At 45.4% G+C, this 19100-nt stretch overlaps 1 protein-coding gene across 3 annotated transcripts in view; it reads left to right on the forward strand.

The window, feature by feature from the left end:
• VWC2L (von Willebrand factor C domain containing 2 like) overlaps window positions 1–19100 on the forward strand; it is a 36779-nt gene that overhangs the window by 3964 nt on the left and 13715 nt on the right. For all 3 annotated transcript variants that reach the window (XM_042874755.1, XM_042874757.1, XM_042874758.1), the window contains exon 3: window positions 12639–12768. In XM_042874755.1, coding sequence (XP_042730689.1) covers window positions 12639–12768 — 130 coding nt within the window. The remainder of the gene's footprint in view (window positions 1–12638; window positions 12769–19100) is intronic.

Here is a 19100-nt window from a genome sequence, read left to right on the forward strand (position 1 = left end):
TGTCATTCTGGCATATGATTGGAAAAGTTGCAAGGAGTTGTTTTGGAGGGATTTTAGGGAAGAAATAATCCCACCTGGTAAAGGATTAAGAGGTAGAGAAGTGGAATTTATGGAGGAAGGCTGTTTGTTGTGTTCAACAAGTGCAGGGTATCATGTGGGAGCAAAGCTCCAGTATCCTCAGAAAAAGGCAGAGTAGGTGCTGGACCATCCAGTGTAGGACTAATGTGGGATCCTTCAGCTTTGGCTCCATTCATGATCAAGCTCTTGATCTCGACCTGTGTTTTACAGAGAACCCAATGCTTTGTGCAACAGGGCAGAAGCTGATTTTGAGGGGAATCTATGTGTTTACCCAAAGTAACTCTTGCTCCTCTTAGAGATTCAGGCAGTGGAAAATCAGTGTGCGCTTCCAGGGGTATTTTGGGGAAAAAGGAATATGAAAGAAAAAGAACAAAGAGCTTCCAAGATTCAGAAAATTGCTGCTGTGAAGGAAAATGCTGACCTTGTTGAAGCACTGGGTTGTTTTGCTGTTTGCTTCAACGGAACCAAGATTTTATCAGCCAACTCTCTAGAAGAAATCCTGAGCAGTCCATAGCTTTTATAGGCTCTGAACTCTGCTCTTCTCTCATCCTGCTGGATTTATAGGGTCTGCAAACTTTCTGAAGTCCATTTCTCACACACTGATCTCTGTCTTTGTCAAGGAAGAGAGGCTTTCTCCAGTCATTCCAGCTCAAAACCAGACTGCTTTCAGTGGAAGTGGAGTCAGTGGTGTCATAGAATCACCAAGGTTGGAAAAGCCCTCTAAGATCATCCAGTCCAACCATCCACATGTCTCCAATGTCCCTTAGTACGACATCTAAACATGTCTTGAGCACCTCCAGGGGCAGTGACTCCACCACTCCATGGGCAGCCCATTAGAGCTTTCATTTGAAAACCTTTTGCAAGTGTCTTTCAGCATGCGTGTCTGCATACAAACACTCGTACTTGCTCTATTACTGTCACCAGGGCTGACTCATCATGTGGAAATTTCAGCTGCTTGATCTCTGCACGAATTAGGATTATTATTTTCTCAAGGAAATTGGTTTTCACTGGGAAATCAGAATTGGTGAGAGGTTTCTATTTGGGAGAATTTTCCCATCTTCCTTTTGGGTTTCTGTTTAGGCTTAGGATGAAAAATCCGAATGCAATTTAATCTTTTTATTTTCTTACCACTGACAGGAGCTGTGACTATCTCAGGGTAAAAGAGTACTTCTAAGGACCCGTTTCTTAAAGAATTAGGCTGTTTGTGGTTTTTTTTCTAGTGGGCTGATTTTGTACCTCTAATCTTTCTGACTCACAGCGATCGTAAGCACAAAATATAAACACGACAACAAGCCATCCAGCTGAGACAGCTGTCCAAATGTTTATGCTTGTGCCCCTAAATCATTAACACGTACCGATGAAATGCTAAACTGAAGTTCAGTTGTAAATCTAAACCCATTAGGAGTCTCTCTGCATGCTTGCAGATGGTTTAGTAACCCCACGTAGGATCTTCATAGCCCTGCGATGGGTCCTAGGAGATCTCTGAGGTCTTTGGGCTCCAGCTGCCTGGATGGAGCCTGCCCGTCCACTCTGTTTGCCTGGGACTCATCCATGCCCCCAGCTGAGGCTGCAGGTAAAAGGGAGGGCTGGTTGCTTTTATGATGATCTCTTTCCCAACCTCATTTTTCACTTCTCTCCTTGTTGGTCTCAAATCTGCTCTCTTAGGTCTCCTGCAGTCCTTCCCGGAGCAATCATGGGGTGATGGCAGTCTAGGGGTCAGTGTGAAGGATGCTGCAAGTCTCGGGCACCGTGTCTGTTGTTCCCAGAGGAAACTGGTGGTCACTCATGGGGTCACTTTGCAGCCTACTTCAGTTTTGATTTCCATCCTGCAGGTTAAGGTCCAAGTCCCGAGAGCTCTGCACTTGCTTGCAATGAGGTTGCCAGCCCTCCCCTTTCTTCTGAGGAGAAAAAACAAGCAAATAGCAAACCTGAGAGCACCCTTGGCTATTGGGAGTGCACATGGCTGGGTGTTAAATGAATCTTCCCAGACAGCAGCTTATGTAAAGTAAAGGAGACAGCGTCCCGCCAGCTTGATGAATGTTCGCTGGCAGCTGATGGAGAAATCGTGCAAATGTCAGTGAGACAACAGCTTTCCTAAGTGCTGATTAGTTTTTGCTCAGCTGCATAACTTACTGCCAAAAAAGCGTGTGCCTACCCGGATTAATAAATGCAATTTATGGCCTGGGTGAAGGTGCATTTGTAACCACGTCCTTTGGGAAATTCTTAGTTTGTCCATTTGCAAAGTCAGTAATCACGTCCCAGTCTCCCACACTCTCATATCCAGCCTAACCATCCGTAGATCTCTGTGAATATGAGGCTGAGTGCCACTGCCGGGAAGCGGGCGATGAGTTCACAAGAGATTGCCAAGCTGACATCTTGAAGCGTTCTCTTAATTTTGGGCCATGCAGGTGGGACCTGCTGCTGGTGACACGGCTTACTGTAGCGTGGTATCGTCCTCAAAGCCACCAGCAGAAGTCTTGTAGCCACGGCTAGTAGAATTTCTCTATTTGCCTTCAGGTGAGTTATCCTTTGGGTGAGGAAGGAAGAGCTCTGGGCATCCCAGCTTTGCCAGCTTGGTAATATTTCTGTCTGGAGAACAACGGCTCCCTTCAACCTGCAGTTGTGAACTTGGGTTTGGAAGCAGCTGTGAAGATCAGGGACATTTATTGAGTGCTTCTTCTTCTTTCTGTCAAACACAAAACTGCAGTTTCTTGCAGCCATTGGCTTTGGCAGTGCTTAACTTCTGCTGTTGCCTCTCTGCTGCTGGCCCTTCCCAGGCTGCACCTCCTTGTTATCTTTCCCCTTCACTGCTCCCCTCCCAGCCCATCCTTGCTCAGAAAGCCCGTATGTGATCCCTGAATGGTTTTGCCTTGCATCAAGCACAGGTGTGGAGGGGTGAGAGCCCATTGCCCAAGGGCAGGCCATCTCACTGTGTAGGGAAAAAAGGGAAAGGGCAAATTTTAGCTTTGTTCTAGGACAAAATCTCTGCTGACTTGGAAAGAGCCAGGGCTTCACTCCTGGAGTTCTCCCTTATTTTTCTTTCTCGTGTTTCCTTCCAATGTATCTTTGTCTGCAAATCACCCGTAATCCTCCAGCCAGGCTCCTGTATCTTGCTGACTTGATGTCTTCTTGAGCAGCACTTTGCACAGTAGGGATTGCAGCTCTCACAGGGACCGTTGGGTTGTAATCAGAATCCAAAATGAATGAGGGACTCTATAAGCATGGCATTCTTGTATACTAATTCTCAGCTCATTATGAAAAGCTCTGCTCTGGAATAGCGGCACCTCCTTCTCCTTTGTTAATGCTCTTTTAAAAAATGTTTTATTAATGCAATTATATTAATAGAACTTAATGAAATAATACCTTTTCATCACAAGGCATTAGCAGAATCAAGAGTTGATTCAGCTGCCATCCCAGCAACTCCCAGTCCTGAAATACAGTGTGTGCATTCTGCCGTAAGGTAAAGGCAGGCCAGGAAGACCAAAGTGATTCCCCAGCCAGTAATCACAACGGCGTGACAGAGCAGAGATGCAACAACTTCTATCTGAGAAGCTTCCGAAAGTGCCACGAAAATAAATCAGAGTAGGGAGAAAGGGAAGATTCTTGATGGAGCTTTTTGCTCTCGTCCACGCGTTCATTTTCCAGGTGCGTCTTGGAAAGCGCTCAAGTCACAGTGAGCTCATAACTGCAAGAAGGAGCATTAGTAAAACCTGTTGGTAGTAGGTAAGCAGTGATCCAAATCAATAGTGGTTTTCTAGATCTTCGCTCATAAATTGCAAGACACCGATTACTAACGCAAGCCGGCATGGGGCCCATATTTTAGTATTAGCATTTTTCTCTCTGAGATATATGCAGCAGTTTTGTTTTTCTTTTCCTATTATGACTCAAAGAAATGGGGCATATTTTCCCCTCTTGTGTGTTCTGCAATTTCACGTATGGCTAGAAAATCATAATACAAAAGAAATTTCAATAACGTGCCCGTGCTGTAATAAAAGGAGCCATGAACAATGCCAGCTCATAAGATAGCATAGAGCCATTGAAATCAGACAGGGGAAACAGAACATCAGTCAGATGGAAAAGTATGATTTATTATCTCCCTCCTGGCAAAATTACAGTGACAATGTCTATGCAGAGGAATTTGAAATTACTGACTTACTGTATTTCTGTCATAATTTGTACCAAGAAAACATACAAAAATAGATAGGCATGTTGGAGATGGATCTGCAGCGAAAGCTATTTTTTAAATTATATCATGTACTTAGCTACTGGTTCTATAGCATATATATTACGTTACACACCAGTATATTTTTATAGTAGGTGAAAGGTGATGGGCTGCATTGAAGATTTGGCTATAAAAAGGCCCTTGTTTTCCCCAGATGGCAGGGATATGTGACAGCCCCAGAAGCTCAGAGCTCAGTGGCACTGGGTGCACCGCAAGCATATTTTCCCCTCTTTTGAAATGGACAAGACCCAAAGCAGCATGATACAGAATCACCAGGAGTATTTTTGCTCCCCATCCGTCATCCCTCAGTGCAGTGCAGAATTTGGCCTATGCATGCAAACCCAAAGGTTGGTGTTTTTCCAGGAAGTTTGACACAGGAATGAACATGTGCCTGACGTTTGTGCGGCCAGAGCAGTGGCTGTGCTTTCAGATATTTGCTCCAGCAAACAGCCCATTGCTTCTGCCTGCAGCCAGATGAGAGGGATGGCCAGAAAGCTGGCAATACCTGTCTGCATGGCCAGAGAAAGGGTAGAATCCGGTCTAAAGTTTTGAAGAGAGTGCTTGGGAAGGCCAATGAAAGACACGTTTGTTCCTTGGCTTGCCCACGTTGTGTCCCTCTCTGTCACCTGAGCTCTCTGTAGGAGTGATAAGCACGAGGTCCTCCAGTTGTCAGCTTATTACTAAGGGTGTTTCCCATAGAAATGTTCCCAAATGATGGGCAAAAGGTTTAGACAATCATATCCTACCGGAGCAAGGGGAAGCACAGGTGTGTGTGTGGCTTTTGCTGCTGGAACGTGCTTTGTGCAGAACTGCACTGATTAAAAATAATTCTTAATTAAATAATTATCCTAGTTATTGTTTTTAAAACTGTAATTAAACAAGTCAGCTAACGACAGCGCTCAGACTCACTGCAAAACAAAAACTCACGTGGATCCCACTGGGATGTTCGGTCCCATCAGATCCTCTTCTGTGGACTAAGCTTGTTGCTGATGCAGCCTCATCCACATTGCCAGCTGCCAGAAAGTCACGAGTTGGGCTGGACCATCAAAAGAGTCAGATAATGGAGAATGAGAGACAAAACCAGCAGCAAGTCAGCATTTGATACAATTGCTCCTGCTCTCAGCACGCATTTAAAACTGTGTCACTGTCAAAGCCTGGAACAAAGGAAACCAAAAGTCCAGCCAACCCAAGCAGACATGCACAGGACTGGCGTAGGTCCGTGGTGTGAACACAAGGCTTGAGCCTCTGTGCTGTCAGCAACATAAAGTGAAAAAAACAGCTCAGCTCGGGACCTCTGCTAGGAAGTATGCTTGGCTTCAGCCAGCATCTCTTTTCTTGGGAATAGAAAAAGGGAGTAAAGCATCAGAGCGTGTTAACAGGGATGTGTAAGGAGCTCTTGCCTGCAGCACCTGCACAAGAGAAAATCCTGAGCTTGTGGAGGTGAGCAAGAGCAAAGCAGTCAGTAAGAAGCTGCTGATCTTGCCTCCTTCTCCCATCTTCTGGCATGGATGAAGAAGGAAGCAGCAGATTGAGCTGTAAGGAAATCTAACATGGAAAGGATCAGCTTCCCAAACAGGTCTTTGGTTCACTTCTCCTTACTCCAGGAGAGTTTCCCCTTGATGTGGCTCCTCTGTGGGCATTGGTGAGAGCAGATAGGGAGGAATGGAGAGCAAAAAGCTGCCAGCTGGGCCTGGTTTCCCTCTCAGCTTACAAGGAGCTTAACAAATGTGAAGAGCAGACTGACATTTTGCCTGTGTCCAAATGGAGCTGTACATCCCACGTTTGAGCCACAGTCCTTTCTGTCATATCCTTAGTCTTTTGAAAGAAGTCCTGTTCCCTGTGCAAGTCTGAACTGAAAAAGTATCATAATCAAGTCATAAAAATCATCTCCAAAGCAGTGCAGACCTTGGTTCCCTCTGCCCCGGGGTCTGCAACCATTGTCAGGAATAAAATGAGACGTATATCAAAACAAAGAGAGCAGAAGTGCAGAGTCATGTTGTTGTGCTCTCAGTGGAGAAGAGCAACCACGAGACTGCTGATGTGCAGCAGCCATGGAAAAAGGGCCAGTGCTTGGCTCAAGGTTGTTTCTCTCTCATCAGCTGATAACGGAGAGGTTCTCCAGACCCTGGAGACTCGTGAAGCCATTGGGTTGTACGGCACGTAGCAGAGACATGAGCACAAAGCCCAGCCACCAGGCTGCTGGAGAGATTGTGGTAGCTGTGAATAGATGAGCATCAGTTAGGAACAACCACAGCAAAGCCTTGAGCATCTCTGGGCAAAGAAAATTAGGCAGGTCGTCTTCAACCTCCTTGTGCTGTGACTGCGTTGAGTGCAGGGTGGAGTGACCATCTATAGAAAATGTTTTCTGCAATGTATTTGTGCCTCTTGTCTTTTGCACTTAGTGAGAAATGTCACTGCATTCCAGTCTTGTATTGAAGGCTCCCTTAGAAAAACAGGATCTCCTCTCAGCATCAGCTTCTTGGAATCCAGCTCCTTGTTTTAGCCCATCTGCAGCATGGTGCAAGCATTTTTCAAGTTTTGGATGGCACATCTCATTTGTATTGCCCGTTCTCCATGTTAGCAGGATCCAGCATTTCGCTGCAAGTCAATTATCTAATGACTTAGTACTTTTTTCCTGTTGCAAAATCATTTGCAACCCGATGGTGTTTTCTGTCGTTATACTCGTCTGTAATCACTCACCAGATTGTTTATTTGAGCAACTTTCCACCAATGGGAAATCCATTGCCTTTGCTGTAGTGTAGCTGATACTCTGTCTCTGCCAAGTTGGACGGATGTGTTTGGTTGTTTTTTTTAAGTGACAAAAATGATTGCAGTTTTTGCCCCTTGCACGTTGTTGTATCAGCACACACACATGCACAGAGCCATTTACCAGACTTTTAACACAATCTAGGCAGTGGCTCATGTGCTGCTTGTAGTAAGGGCAGAGGAAGCAGTACTGGAATCTGTCTCGCCTTCAGGTGGGACTCACTGTTCTCTGCAGTTTGACATCTGCCAGATTTCTCCGCTGTAAGCATGCTCTGAACTTTCCTGCCATCTCCTGCTAATCTGCCTGAGATCACAGGCAATTTCAATAACAATGAAAATGATTCTAATTTCAACTCCAGGAGTATCTTCAATGAACGCTGTCCCAGTTTCTCTTTATTCATCTCCCCTGGTTTATGACTTCCCACCTCAGCTGTAATGTGGAAACCATTTCCACCTCTGATTTTATTCATCGGGTTCTTTGTCACTTTCTTCCCTTACTTGCTTCCTGCCAATAAATTCACAGTCTGCAAATAGCTACAAAAATCATATCCATCAGAATTGCTATTGTCCTTCGTGTCATTAAAAGTTACAGCTGCTCTTAAGATGTAAGTGCCCAATTTGACAGGCTTCACTTTGCATTGCTCTGCTTCCCCTGCTGTTCTATCAGCGCGGAGCAGGATGCCATCAGTAGAGCCCATCTGAGGAGGGAGGGGGTGCAATTGCTGTATGAACACGGGTGCAAACTGTCTCAAAACCTAAAAGATTGAGAGATTGGTGGTGGTGAAGATGGTCTTTGGGGTTCCTGCCATGTGTCTCAGTGCTCTGAAGGGATGGGACACATCCAGTCCTTACCAGGGAGGTGCAGCGCGTGTGGATACCACTGGTGGATCAAAGTACTGACAGATGTGTGCAGAAGTGTCAGGTTGGATCCATTGCATTCAAAACCACCTTGACATCGTCAGAAATGGAGATGGTGGCAGCTCCTACCCTTTTAAGGCATTTGCACTTCGTTTTCTAGCACACTCTTACAGGGAACAAAGCATAGCAGCTCTATGTTCAGTGAAACTGCCACGAACAGCGGTTTTGCCTTGGCAGCATAATCTAAAAAAGGCACATACTTATGTGCCATTTCCTTTTCAGTAAGGTTAACAAGCTTGATGAAGGTTCCCAGTGATACCCAGTCTTGGCACCTTCTTGGCGCTTGCTGTGATGTGATGGATCCTTGAGTTACCATGGGGCTCAGAAAGAAATTCCACTGGGTTTACTTCTGTTCTGTGCCATTTCTTACTCCAGTCAACCAAGCATATTTCCCAGTTATTCTGTGCATTCTGTAAAGGTACCCATTTAACTGTGAAGAACATCAGAGGGCCCAATTGCAGGTCTGTTGAATTGAGTGGAAATTGTGTCCTACCAACTTGAACAGCCCCATGTGATGATCAGTATGTGTCTATTGTAATGTGGTTAGATGGATGTAAACACTTACACGAAGCCTTCGTATTTCTTTCCTCAGAGCAAAGATCAAGTATTTATGATATAATAGGCGTGGAGTTTGTATTGCTCTGTAGCTGTTTGGCAGTAGCTACATGTGATTGATGAAGGGCTATTGTGCGATAGGCAGAGAGTGCAAGGACACTGGGAATTTGTTTATCCATTTTCTTTCCTCCACTTCTCCTTAGAGTCTGGGAAGTATTCATGTTTTAGGCTGAAGAACTGCTTGATCTTGCGATCCGTCTGGCTGAAGCCCTCCAGTGTAGAGCTCTCAGAGGTATGAAGTTTGTGGTCGTATGAAACCTAAGGGCTAGGGAAGGACCTAGTTCTGTAAGGAAGGGAACCCCTTGTCACTGTGAGGAGTAGCTGGGTGATGTTAGCAAGCATCATCACCTGCTGTAGGGAACCTGCTTTGGCAGGGGGGTTGGACTCCATGATCTCTGGAGGTCCCTTCCAACCCCTACAGTTCTGTGATTCTGTGATCATTCTGGCATGTGTGCTGGCATTTGCTCCTAGAGAAGGTGAAAATGTTGGGGAGAAAGAGTTAAGTTTAGGAGATATGGTATTCACACTAGTGTGGCTTCCTGATTTCCCCTGCTCAGAGTGTAACTTGTTTCTCATTCTGTTTCCTTTGCTGCCTTTTCCATTTGTTTGTTTGTATCATCTATCAAGTTTATAATTATGTGCTCACACACATAAAATCTTTATTAGCCATGCATATTCTCTATCCTCTCTTTTAATTTTCCTTCCCTCTTTCTTTGTTAATGAGCCTGGTGGATTGCAGATGTTTCCCATTTGACAACACCTGAGACTCAGGTTCTCCAGCCGTGCTGTTAGCTTGAGCACTCCTCCCTCCTGCAGCCCCAGCCAGACCTGGGGTTACAGCCTTCCTTGAGATCAGTAGTCCAGCAACTGAAATGGAAGTTGGGCCATGAGGTGTAGCTTGTGAACATCCTCGTGCTTCTTTGGTCTTCTTGAAGTGACCAGTAGGAGAAGAGGTCAAGCAGGGTTAATGAGAAGGTCTTTTGGGCTCGGTTTCCCATTTCCTCTGTTCCCAGAAGCCACGGGATGGTGGCCAGATGTTGGTCATATCCACCAACAACCATCGTGGCTTGACTTGGCCCCTGTGCCTGACATAAGTGAAAAGTGGGTACAAAAGGCTGTGAGGTGCTTTGCACCAGTTTTCCCAAGTCACAAAACAGTACTGGCATCTTTGACAAAAACAACCAGTTTGACCCTGTGGTTTTAATGGCAAGTCCATTTCTCAGGATACACATGGAAAAGTAAGGAGCCACGCAGTTCTGTCTGTTGTGACTGTGGACGTCCTTTTGTTTTGGACAATGGTGAGAGGAATGTTTCTGCACCAGTATGTCTTGAAATCCTTCTTAACAAATCCTTCCCTAGAACCCTTCTCAGAGATTGTTTTGCCTCAGACAGGTGGAGTGTGTAAATCATCTTCTAGCCCAAGCCTTTTATGACACTTTAATCTTAGCACCTTTTTCCAGAGCATCGTCTTGTGGGATACAACAAAGTGCATTCACTGTCCATGTGGGAATGTGGCACAGCCTCTGATTTGTGTCCTTTCTCTATCATACTTTAGAAACCTTCCGTAGTTTTTCAACCTTGTTTTTCAGCAGGGATGGGTGCGTCTTCTCAGGAACTGGTGTTGACTAGTGGATGAACTTCAGCAGATACAAAAAGATAAACCATCCATCTTCCACAGGTGATAGATCTTTAAATCTAGATCCTGGAACTTATGAAGATTGGCATAGCTGCATGATAGATCCCTTGAAACGATCCTGAGGCACAGCCAGTGGGAGAAGGTGCTGTGATGTTCATAAAGGAAGTGGGTGGGAAGGCTGGAGTCGTCTGTGGAGGCGAGCCACAGTACAGGGGCACCAGTGAATGAACAAAGTGCTCAGAGGGAGATCCTGGAGGCAAGACCATGTCGTTTGACCTTGGTAAGGTGGGGAAGAGGTGGTGGCTGAGAAAGTCCTGCCATTCATGCCAGAGCAGCCTTTTCGTTTGCAGGCTGCCTGCTCCTTGCACTGCCAAGGCATGCTTTGATTCTTGTAATTGTATGCTGTTCTTCCCTCCTGAAAAGCCGCTTTCAGTGTCAAGCAGCATCATGGTTTATTACAGTGTCATTTTCAAGTTACACCGACAACACAATAGCAAAAGATGTGTATGTCATGTCTCATTTACTCAGTAGCACGGTCGTTCAGGGGCATCTTCTGCATCTGCTGATCCTCTTCAAGCAGTAGATTGAGCTGCAGTCCTGAAAATGCACCACATTATTTCTTAGAATTGCAGCTACTGGAATAGTAGAGGTGTGAGCAAGCCCTGAAGAATACATCACTGAAAGCCTCCACGAATCATAAGATCTACTTCTAGTGCTCCATATAATTAGCGATTAAAATGAGTAAAAACAAAGCAGCAATTTTCTTATTGATCCCTCAGCAAATAGTCCTGTCTATTTCCTTCTGCATTGTTGCTTCTTATTAAATAGCCTTGAATAAGAAATGTCAGTCAAATGAATTTAGATTCCTGGTGCTTCAGACAGAAATCAAAGCAGGATTGAATGAGGAAAGATAATTAGAGAGAGGAATTCCACCTCCACAGACTTCTTCCCTTGCTCAAGGAGTGCTGATTTTATCTAAATTGCCAAAGCCGTGAGCAAATAAGAGGTGATGGGAATTATAGACTGCAGATGCTGAGACAAAGCAAGGGAGGCTTTAATTAGTGCGTTTTAAGGTAGAAATGAATTTCCAGGGAATAAATTATTTGACGCGAGACATATGGAGCTTCTTAGAGGTGAAGCGAAAAGCTTTTTACCTGCCAGAACCAGGGCTCACGGGGTTGTGCCTGTCTTGTAGACATGAGTGATGCATCACTGAGGTTTGAAGCACATGGGGATGACGCTTTTTTTCGTTTGCATCCTCTTGCTTGTTTTGGATGCGGAGTAAATCCCACTGCTGCAGATTCCCAGCGGTGCAAAGCAGGATTTGTTCCATCATCACATTTACTAGCTGAAGTGGATCTACCATTGCTGAGGAGCTGGGTGTTAGATGTTGAACCTCCAGGTATCGAAAGGAAGTTAGTTCCTTTCAGGTTCCTTCGGATCCTTTCTTAGCTCTGTTGCCAATGTCTCATCGCACTTGCAGACATGTAAGGGCACTGGAGCCTTGCACACTGACCTTTCTGTTTTTCAACAGATTTTCACAGCTTCTCTTAAAGTGAGACAGTGACAGCTCTACCATTTGGAGGCATATAGATGCCTGTTTGAATTGATGGAGCTTAAACAAAGCCATTTAGCTGGGTGCTTTAATCCCAAATTCACTGACTTCAGCAGTTATTCAGGCTCTTAATTATTCACATGCTCAGTGCAAAGCACTCTCTCACCAACCTTGTTGAAACAGGCAGAAGCGGGGCCAGGGCCAGGTCTGATGGTTGTGTTATAGGAGTGCTTACAGACCCTTGACTCAGGTGCTGCACAAACACAGAATTGAATGTTTTTGCCTCTCCAACACCATTTTCCTGTGCTCTGAGAACTGGAAGCCAAACTCATAGAGGGTCTGGTGGACAGAAGGGCCAGCATCTTACTGACAGCCTGGGGTTTGCTGCCTGTGGTGGTCTACATGAGATAATGAGTGTGACCTGGAAGATCAGCATGTCCTTCTGGATCCGTCTGTTTCTGGGAAGAGCCACCATTCGTGGTGTTCCAAAGACCCTGTATAACAAACAGAGCAGTGCTGTGTGTCACATGAGCACGTAGAGGCCACTCCATCTCACCTGATGGCCTTTGCTTGGTTCTTCCTACTGAAGAAAATTCAAGTCTGACAAAAGATAAAAAAAAACATGCACCCTCTCTAGGAAAAACATCACACCCACTGCTTTTCCTGATGTTCTGGTTGCCTATTTCAGATATTGCTGTTTTGTCCTACAGGTTGATTTGTATTTCCCATGATGAACCAATGCAGTCCAGAGGTATTAAACGTTGATGTGTTTATCTTATGGCAAGATAGAAATGTTGCAAACTTTTGAGCTACGGGAAGAAATGGGCTAATTTGAGATTTGTTCCTAGCCCTCGCCATGCGAATGGTGTCGCTGCGAGCCCAGCAATGAAGTTCACTGTGTTGTAGCAGACTGCGCAGTTCCCGAGTGTGTCAACCCGGTCTATGAACCAGAGCAGTGTTGTCCGGTCTGCAAAAATGGTAAGAAAGTACTGTATTGGTTTTAACAGAGATATAAGGGAAACGTTTCATTAAATGTCATTACCGATGCATCGCCAGGAGGTTTGCTTCCATTGGCACAGACTGGCACTGGGGCTGTGAGTTCTGCTTCTGTGTGGGTGTCAGATACGAGACAGCTGCTCTGAAAATTAAGGCTCCCCTTCCTGTGTTTTCTCATTGACTTTGGTGGCACGGCTGGCTTAAGTAAGGCTTTTTAGGATTGAGTCATGATGTTGGTGATGGTCATTTCATGCCGTTGCTTTATTTTTTTCTCATGATTACTCTCACGTGACATCAAGTATCCAAGGAAAGAGCAGAATCTTTGTCCCTGCATAAAGTGCCAGTGATTATTACTTAAGGCTGGGAGGAAAACTCATTGAGATCAATGACAGAACTCCCTCTGGGTCTGCTAAAACTCTGGCCACGCCAGTAACACTGTAAGTTGTGTGCTGGAGTCTGTGTATGTAGCATTGGCCCTCACTGTCTTGCTGAAACAGTTTCATGAATTGGTCTTGGATTTGGCAATACTTCCAAGAAAGGCTTTGGGATGGCTGAAAGTACCTCTTTGGAAAATTAGTCTGCTTCCAAGAAGGTCTCTCTGGTCCCATTCCACAGCCCTTAGACACATTTCTGCAAAAGCACCTTTCTCCTAATGTAGATATGAAAGCAGATCGAGAGGTGAGCTGGCTTCACATAAACCCTTTCATGTCTTTCCTAACATATAAGTGGCTGCATCAGCTCGTCTTCTCATGTTTAGAATTTGCTATCCTTATGTATTACCCCCTATACTCATCACTGCTGTAGAATGAAAGAGTAACGGTTGCTTTTGGATCACAAATGAAAATGTTCACAGAGAAACAACATTTTCAGCACATTTTCTGGTCTTCTAAGGTAGAGAAAAAGCAAAATACTGGAAATCCAAAGTATTCCTACCTAAAGAATTGGAAAAATTCTGAGCAGTTTGGAAAAGGTTTTCATTTAGAATTTGATGTTGTTATTGAAAAGCAGAAAAATGTCCATAGGAAATGTCATTAGTTTGTCATTGATGAACTTTGGAGAGAAGATGTTAAGCCAGCTCTATCTAACATCTTGGGATATGGCCCATCTTGGTGGGGTGTGAGGTTTCCAGCACTGGAAGAAGACTGTTGAGAGGCACCCTGCACTGGGAGTTGCAGTGGCCATCTCTGTGTCTGTCACCAGACAAGCATTTACGGAGAGGCTCATTTAACCCCAAATGAACAGCGTTAGTGTGTGTCTGACCACCTCTGTGTTCCCTTTGCGGACAGGGTTCCATGCTGGTTCACATCCCACAGATCCAAGCTGTGAGCATTGCTCAGGCTTCTCACAAGTACACATCCAAAGGTGTCTTCATAGAAGTTCAGGAGCTGCTGCATTTCCCTACCAACCCTTCCCCACCGTGACCATTTCCCCCAGTAAATGAAGAACTCCAGGGTACAGGGTAGAGGTTGGACCCTCAGCTAGATGCCAAGGGGTTCATTGTTGGGGCTTTGTCCATGGGTTTCTTGAGTTTCTCTACTCCTCCCTTCCCTCTCCTGTTGAAAACACAGATAGAAAGCTCTCTGAAACCTGGTTTAGGCAGGGAAGTATTTTTTAACACCCTCTTAAAAGCAGCCTATGCACCTTGGGTGTCTCTGGGGCCAGGGAGGCCAGGGCTTGCAGTGAGTGAAGGCGATGCGGTGGTGTGGTCATCCTTTGGGGTGTATCTGCATGGAGGTGCTGTGGACTTTATCTTTCAGAAGCAGAATGAAATAATTCACAAAGAGGCAGAAATAAGGTGGTGCCAAAATAGTCTCTGTTGTCCCGTGTTGATCTTCTTGGATGCGGCTTCAGGAGCAGAGCTCACCCTTCACCTCCCTCTTAACATTTTGGTAACTTCTTATGAAAGAATAACAGAGACGGCTGCATCTCTTCCCCTCTGAAACCCTCTGACAAATCCTAATGAATGAGGATCACAACACTTTAAGCTGTCTGCTCATCTTGAGACCACAATTTTATCTTTTGGCTCTCCACTGCAGCCAGTCAATTAAAGTTCGGTTTCACAAACGCATGAAGATAACACAGGCTGACAGTCCTACTTAAATGACCAAGCTCCCTTTTTCTTTAATGTCTTCTTTTCCCCCCCTTCCATCTATCAGCTTTTGCTTCCTACCAAAGCAGTGAAGACATTACAGTGCCACGTCTCGGTGTGATGAAAAGGTTTTAGCTCAGCCTCAGTGTCTGCGGTCATCCTTTTAGACTGGCAAAGAGAAGAGCTCAAGGGATATAGCTGTTGGGGGGAAGAGAAAGTTAATCCCCGGAACCACACGTAGTGCAAATCCTCATTTCAGAAACTGATCCTTAAAATTTTGGTGTTTGGGGTTAAAACAGAGCCCTGCATCATTTGCCGCGCTCTGCTAGCAGCGTGGTCTGCCTGCTTGCTTAGCTGTTGCTGCCATTAAGTGGAGAATAATTTCCTCTTGATACGTTCAGATAGATTTTTGTGCCTTTCTTAATTATGTCTTGCCAAGGGCAAAAGTGCTGCGAAGCAGCGAGGTTAATGCAAAAATCTGTTGATGTGAACGTACCTGACCCGAAGATTCATAAAAAGCCAATATCAATTTCCCTCCCTCCGCCATCGTTTAAGAGCAATCTGAAAAGCAGATTTATCCCTTGTTGTCAAAAGAAATACCGAACTGTCGTCTCTTGCCTCGCTAAGCAGCTCGCGCAAAGCCGGCTCTGCTTGGCACGGGACCCAGAGCAGAGTTCAGCAGGAGGTGATTTTCGGGGCTCCCGTGTCCCCGTTTGTCAGAGCGCATCGTGAGGGCGATGGCTCCAGGTGCTGCGCAGCATTTCTGTCGCGGAGATGAAAGGTCACTGGTTTTCACGTTTCCTGGTAGTGACAGAGCGCAGAATTATGGCCCCGAGACGTTATTTCGAGGCGCTGTGGCTGCTCCAGACCAAAGTGTGTCAGCTGTTGTTAACTCTCTCCTCTACAGGATCAAAACTGTGCCTCCCACTGCTAAATCCCAGCTCAGGGCTGCCGTGGGCTGCACCATCTCTGTGTCCACAAGCAGTCCTGCAGCTCATGCCGCAGCCTTTCCAAGCAGAAATCTCCCCCACAACTCCCATCCCCCTGCACCTAGGGTCCAGGTGTCATTCTTACCACCCTGACCCCACACTCTGTGTTTCCAAACCTCCACTTGTTCCTCCCCATAAATCAGCTCTCATTATGATGGCACATGGTTGTTAAGTCTTAAGTGAGTTTGTAGGTATGAGGGTGGATAGTGATAGGACAAGGGGGAATGCTCTTAAACTGAGACAGGGGAGGTTTTTCACCCAGAGGGGTGGTGAGGCACTGGAACAGGTTGCTCAAGGAGGCTGTGGATGCCCCATCCCTGCAGGCATTCAAGGCCAGGCTGGATGTGGCTCTGGGCAGCCTGGTCTGCTGGTTGGTGATCCTGCACATAGCAGCGGGTTGAAATGAGATGAGCATTGTGGTCCTTTTCAACCCAGGCCATTCTATGATTCTAGGATTCTATGATAGGAGGGATCCCTACTTTATCATCGCTCATCTCTTCCCCCCCTGCATTTTGCGAAGCCATGGGCCATTGGCACATCCCTCCCCCTTTTGCTGCTCTGCAGAAGCAAAAAGCAGCATGGAATAAAAACCAGACGTGGTTTCAAATGAAGCTCACAGCACGTGAGGAAGGGCTGGAGGAGAGCAGAGGGCGGCAGGATTCCCAGGAACCCACCCGGCTCCCTATTTCACAAATTGCTCCTTCAGAATCGTACCCGAAAATAATCTCAGCTTTAGCAAAAAGTTTGTCGTTGTGGGGGATTCCATGGCACAGCTGTGTCGGGGGAATTAATTTAAAAATTCTAATAAGAGCCACAATAGAATTGTTAGCTCCTTTCCCCTCTCTGAAGTGTGAAATTCTCTTCAGAGCATTTCAAAAGCGCCTTCGCCCATTTACACATACATTAACAAAATTGCTAAAATATTAGGCTTTGCCTTGGCACTTTCATTTACTTGAGGGATAAACAGAAATAAGCGCTGTATGTTTCTATTTGGGGGCCTGGCTTTTGCTCTTAATTCAATTTTTGATGCCACCAACCCTCGACCAAAGCATTGGTTACACACTAAGACAGATAAAAGCTAAGTACGTCCTGCTCAATGTGCTTACTCTAGTGTGGGCTCCTGGAGCCATCCCTGATGAAATACTGGGCAGCACAATGATGTTTCCTAGATAATCTGACACCCAGTCTTTAATTAAAGCTTTAAATTATTGCAGTTGATGCAGATTTCAAAGTAAGAGGCTGATCCTGCCCTCCACACACAAGTAAAAGATTGCTTTGACCTTCAGCAGATTTTACCTTGGTGAAATAGCGTATATTCAGGTGAAGCTGTTACAGATATTTATTATAATGTGCTATAAATATTAATAATTCCATTCGAGCATCTTTTAAGGGCATGAGCACAAAACCAAGTAAATAATAATTTATTTACGTGCACATAAAGCCACAGTTTACCTAAGCTTCTCTCTTAATTTACTGAGAATGTAAACTTGCTGCTCATTATTTCTCAGTTGGCGTTAATTTGAAATAACCATTCTGCAGCCCAGCCTGTTCCTTCTGTCACACCGTGTGTTTTGCCCAGAATAAAATCCCTGAGGATCGTCCCGGCCCATCAGAGCTGAGGGCAGCCTTTCCTGTAACAAACATGCCTTACGTTTGTCCCAGAGTGGATTTTGCATGCTGCTTTGTAGAACAACACCCTGGGGCTGACCTTTGGGGCTGCCTTTTCCTAGTAAGCAGTCTGTGGAAATGCCTTTTTTTTTTTTCCTAAGCAGGTGTTTTTTTGACATCCCCAAGAACCAGAGGGGTGCCCCCAGTTGGCTCCACGTGCCTTCAGGTGACAACCAGGGGAGATGATGTGGGGACAGGGGCAGGCAGCCCCCCAGGCTAGGCTGCTCCCAGCCTGCCATCCAACAGGAGAAAGCACATTCATTAAACCTATTCTACCTCCATAAATTAGACAGCTTTCACTTGGATGGGGAGACCTCACAGCAAAACCTTGTTGCCTAGATATTGCCCTTTTAGTCACTGGCCATAGCTGTTCCTTCTGAAGCAGCAGAGAACCCAAGCAGCTGTGCTGCAGGAGCAATGCAGGGTGTTAATTTTGCAAAGCCTTTTGGGATTTAGGGGGAGAAAAGAGAAAAGAAACTGAATGTAAATCAGTTACTGTATTTAAGCGAAGGCAGTGGATTAATGGTGCAAGTTGTTAACCAGTACTGACAGAAGGAACATCCCCACATGGTCTTCATTGTTCTGAATTATCAGACATCTTGAGAGTGCCAAGATTTTAATATCATATAACCCATTGCCTGGATATTGCATTACCTGTGCTTTATTGCATAAATAGAACTTGTTATTTATCTGCAAGATGTGGATCGCTGAATCTCCAGGTGATTGTTTTGGAAAGCGTCTGCTTCTTACATGGTCATTGACAAAAAAAATCCATGAGATGAGGAGAAAAGTTATTGAAAGTGTGAGGAAAAAATGAAGGTCTGGGGGAGAGGATGTTTTGTCTGCCATTTGATTATATGCAACTGTTGCTGACTAAAGACAACACAGAAAATGTGGCAAGACGACATGAGAAGACTTCATATTCATTTGCTTTGTGGAAAACAGTGGTTTGGAGCCATGGGGAAATTCCTTTAGGAGAAAAACAAAACAAAACAAAAAACAAAAAACAAAAAAAACACAACTAAATAAAATTCCTCTTCTAATTTATTTCAGGAAGTCCTGAAATGGCCAGATTTTAAGGTTGCAGTTAAAAACCCTTCAGTCAAAGTCTATGCAATATGCTGATTGCTTGTGTAGATGCAAGCTGAGCGTGGCCGGCCAAGACGAAGACGTATCCCCACACTGGACCTTGCTGGACTCCACAACTCCATCCATAGGTCCTGGAGAACGAAGCTGGTAGAGCAGCGTGGCTGTGTCACGCTTTTGCTCGTGGTGGATAAAATATCTGTGGAAGCCGGATGGATTTTTGAGCACTCAGTTGACCCCATCGCCACTAGCAGCCCATCCCGATGGCACGCAAGGGGCCAGAGGAGGGATTTACCCTTCTTCAAGCAGCATTTGCCCAGCACATGGGGACAGGGGGATGCTTCGCAGCCTTATGTGCAGATGTAGAGCCTCCAACCTGAATCAGGAGTCTTCCATTTTGGACACCGACACGAGTCAGGAGTCTTCTTCCATTTTTGCAGAACTTGTAGAAGCTGCCTTAACATTGTGACAGCAAAGCCCGT

The sequence above is a fragment of the Lagopus leucura genome, unplaced genomic scaffold (assembly GCF_019238085.1).
Source record: "Lagopus leucura isolate 7727_CA_CO unplaced genomic scaffold, USGS_WTPT01 Super-Scaffold_100012, whole genome shotgun sequence".
Lineage (NCBI taxonomy): Eukaryota > Metazoa > Chordata > Aves > Galliformes > Phasianidae > Lagopus > Lagopus leucura.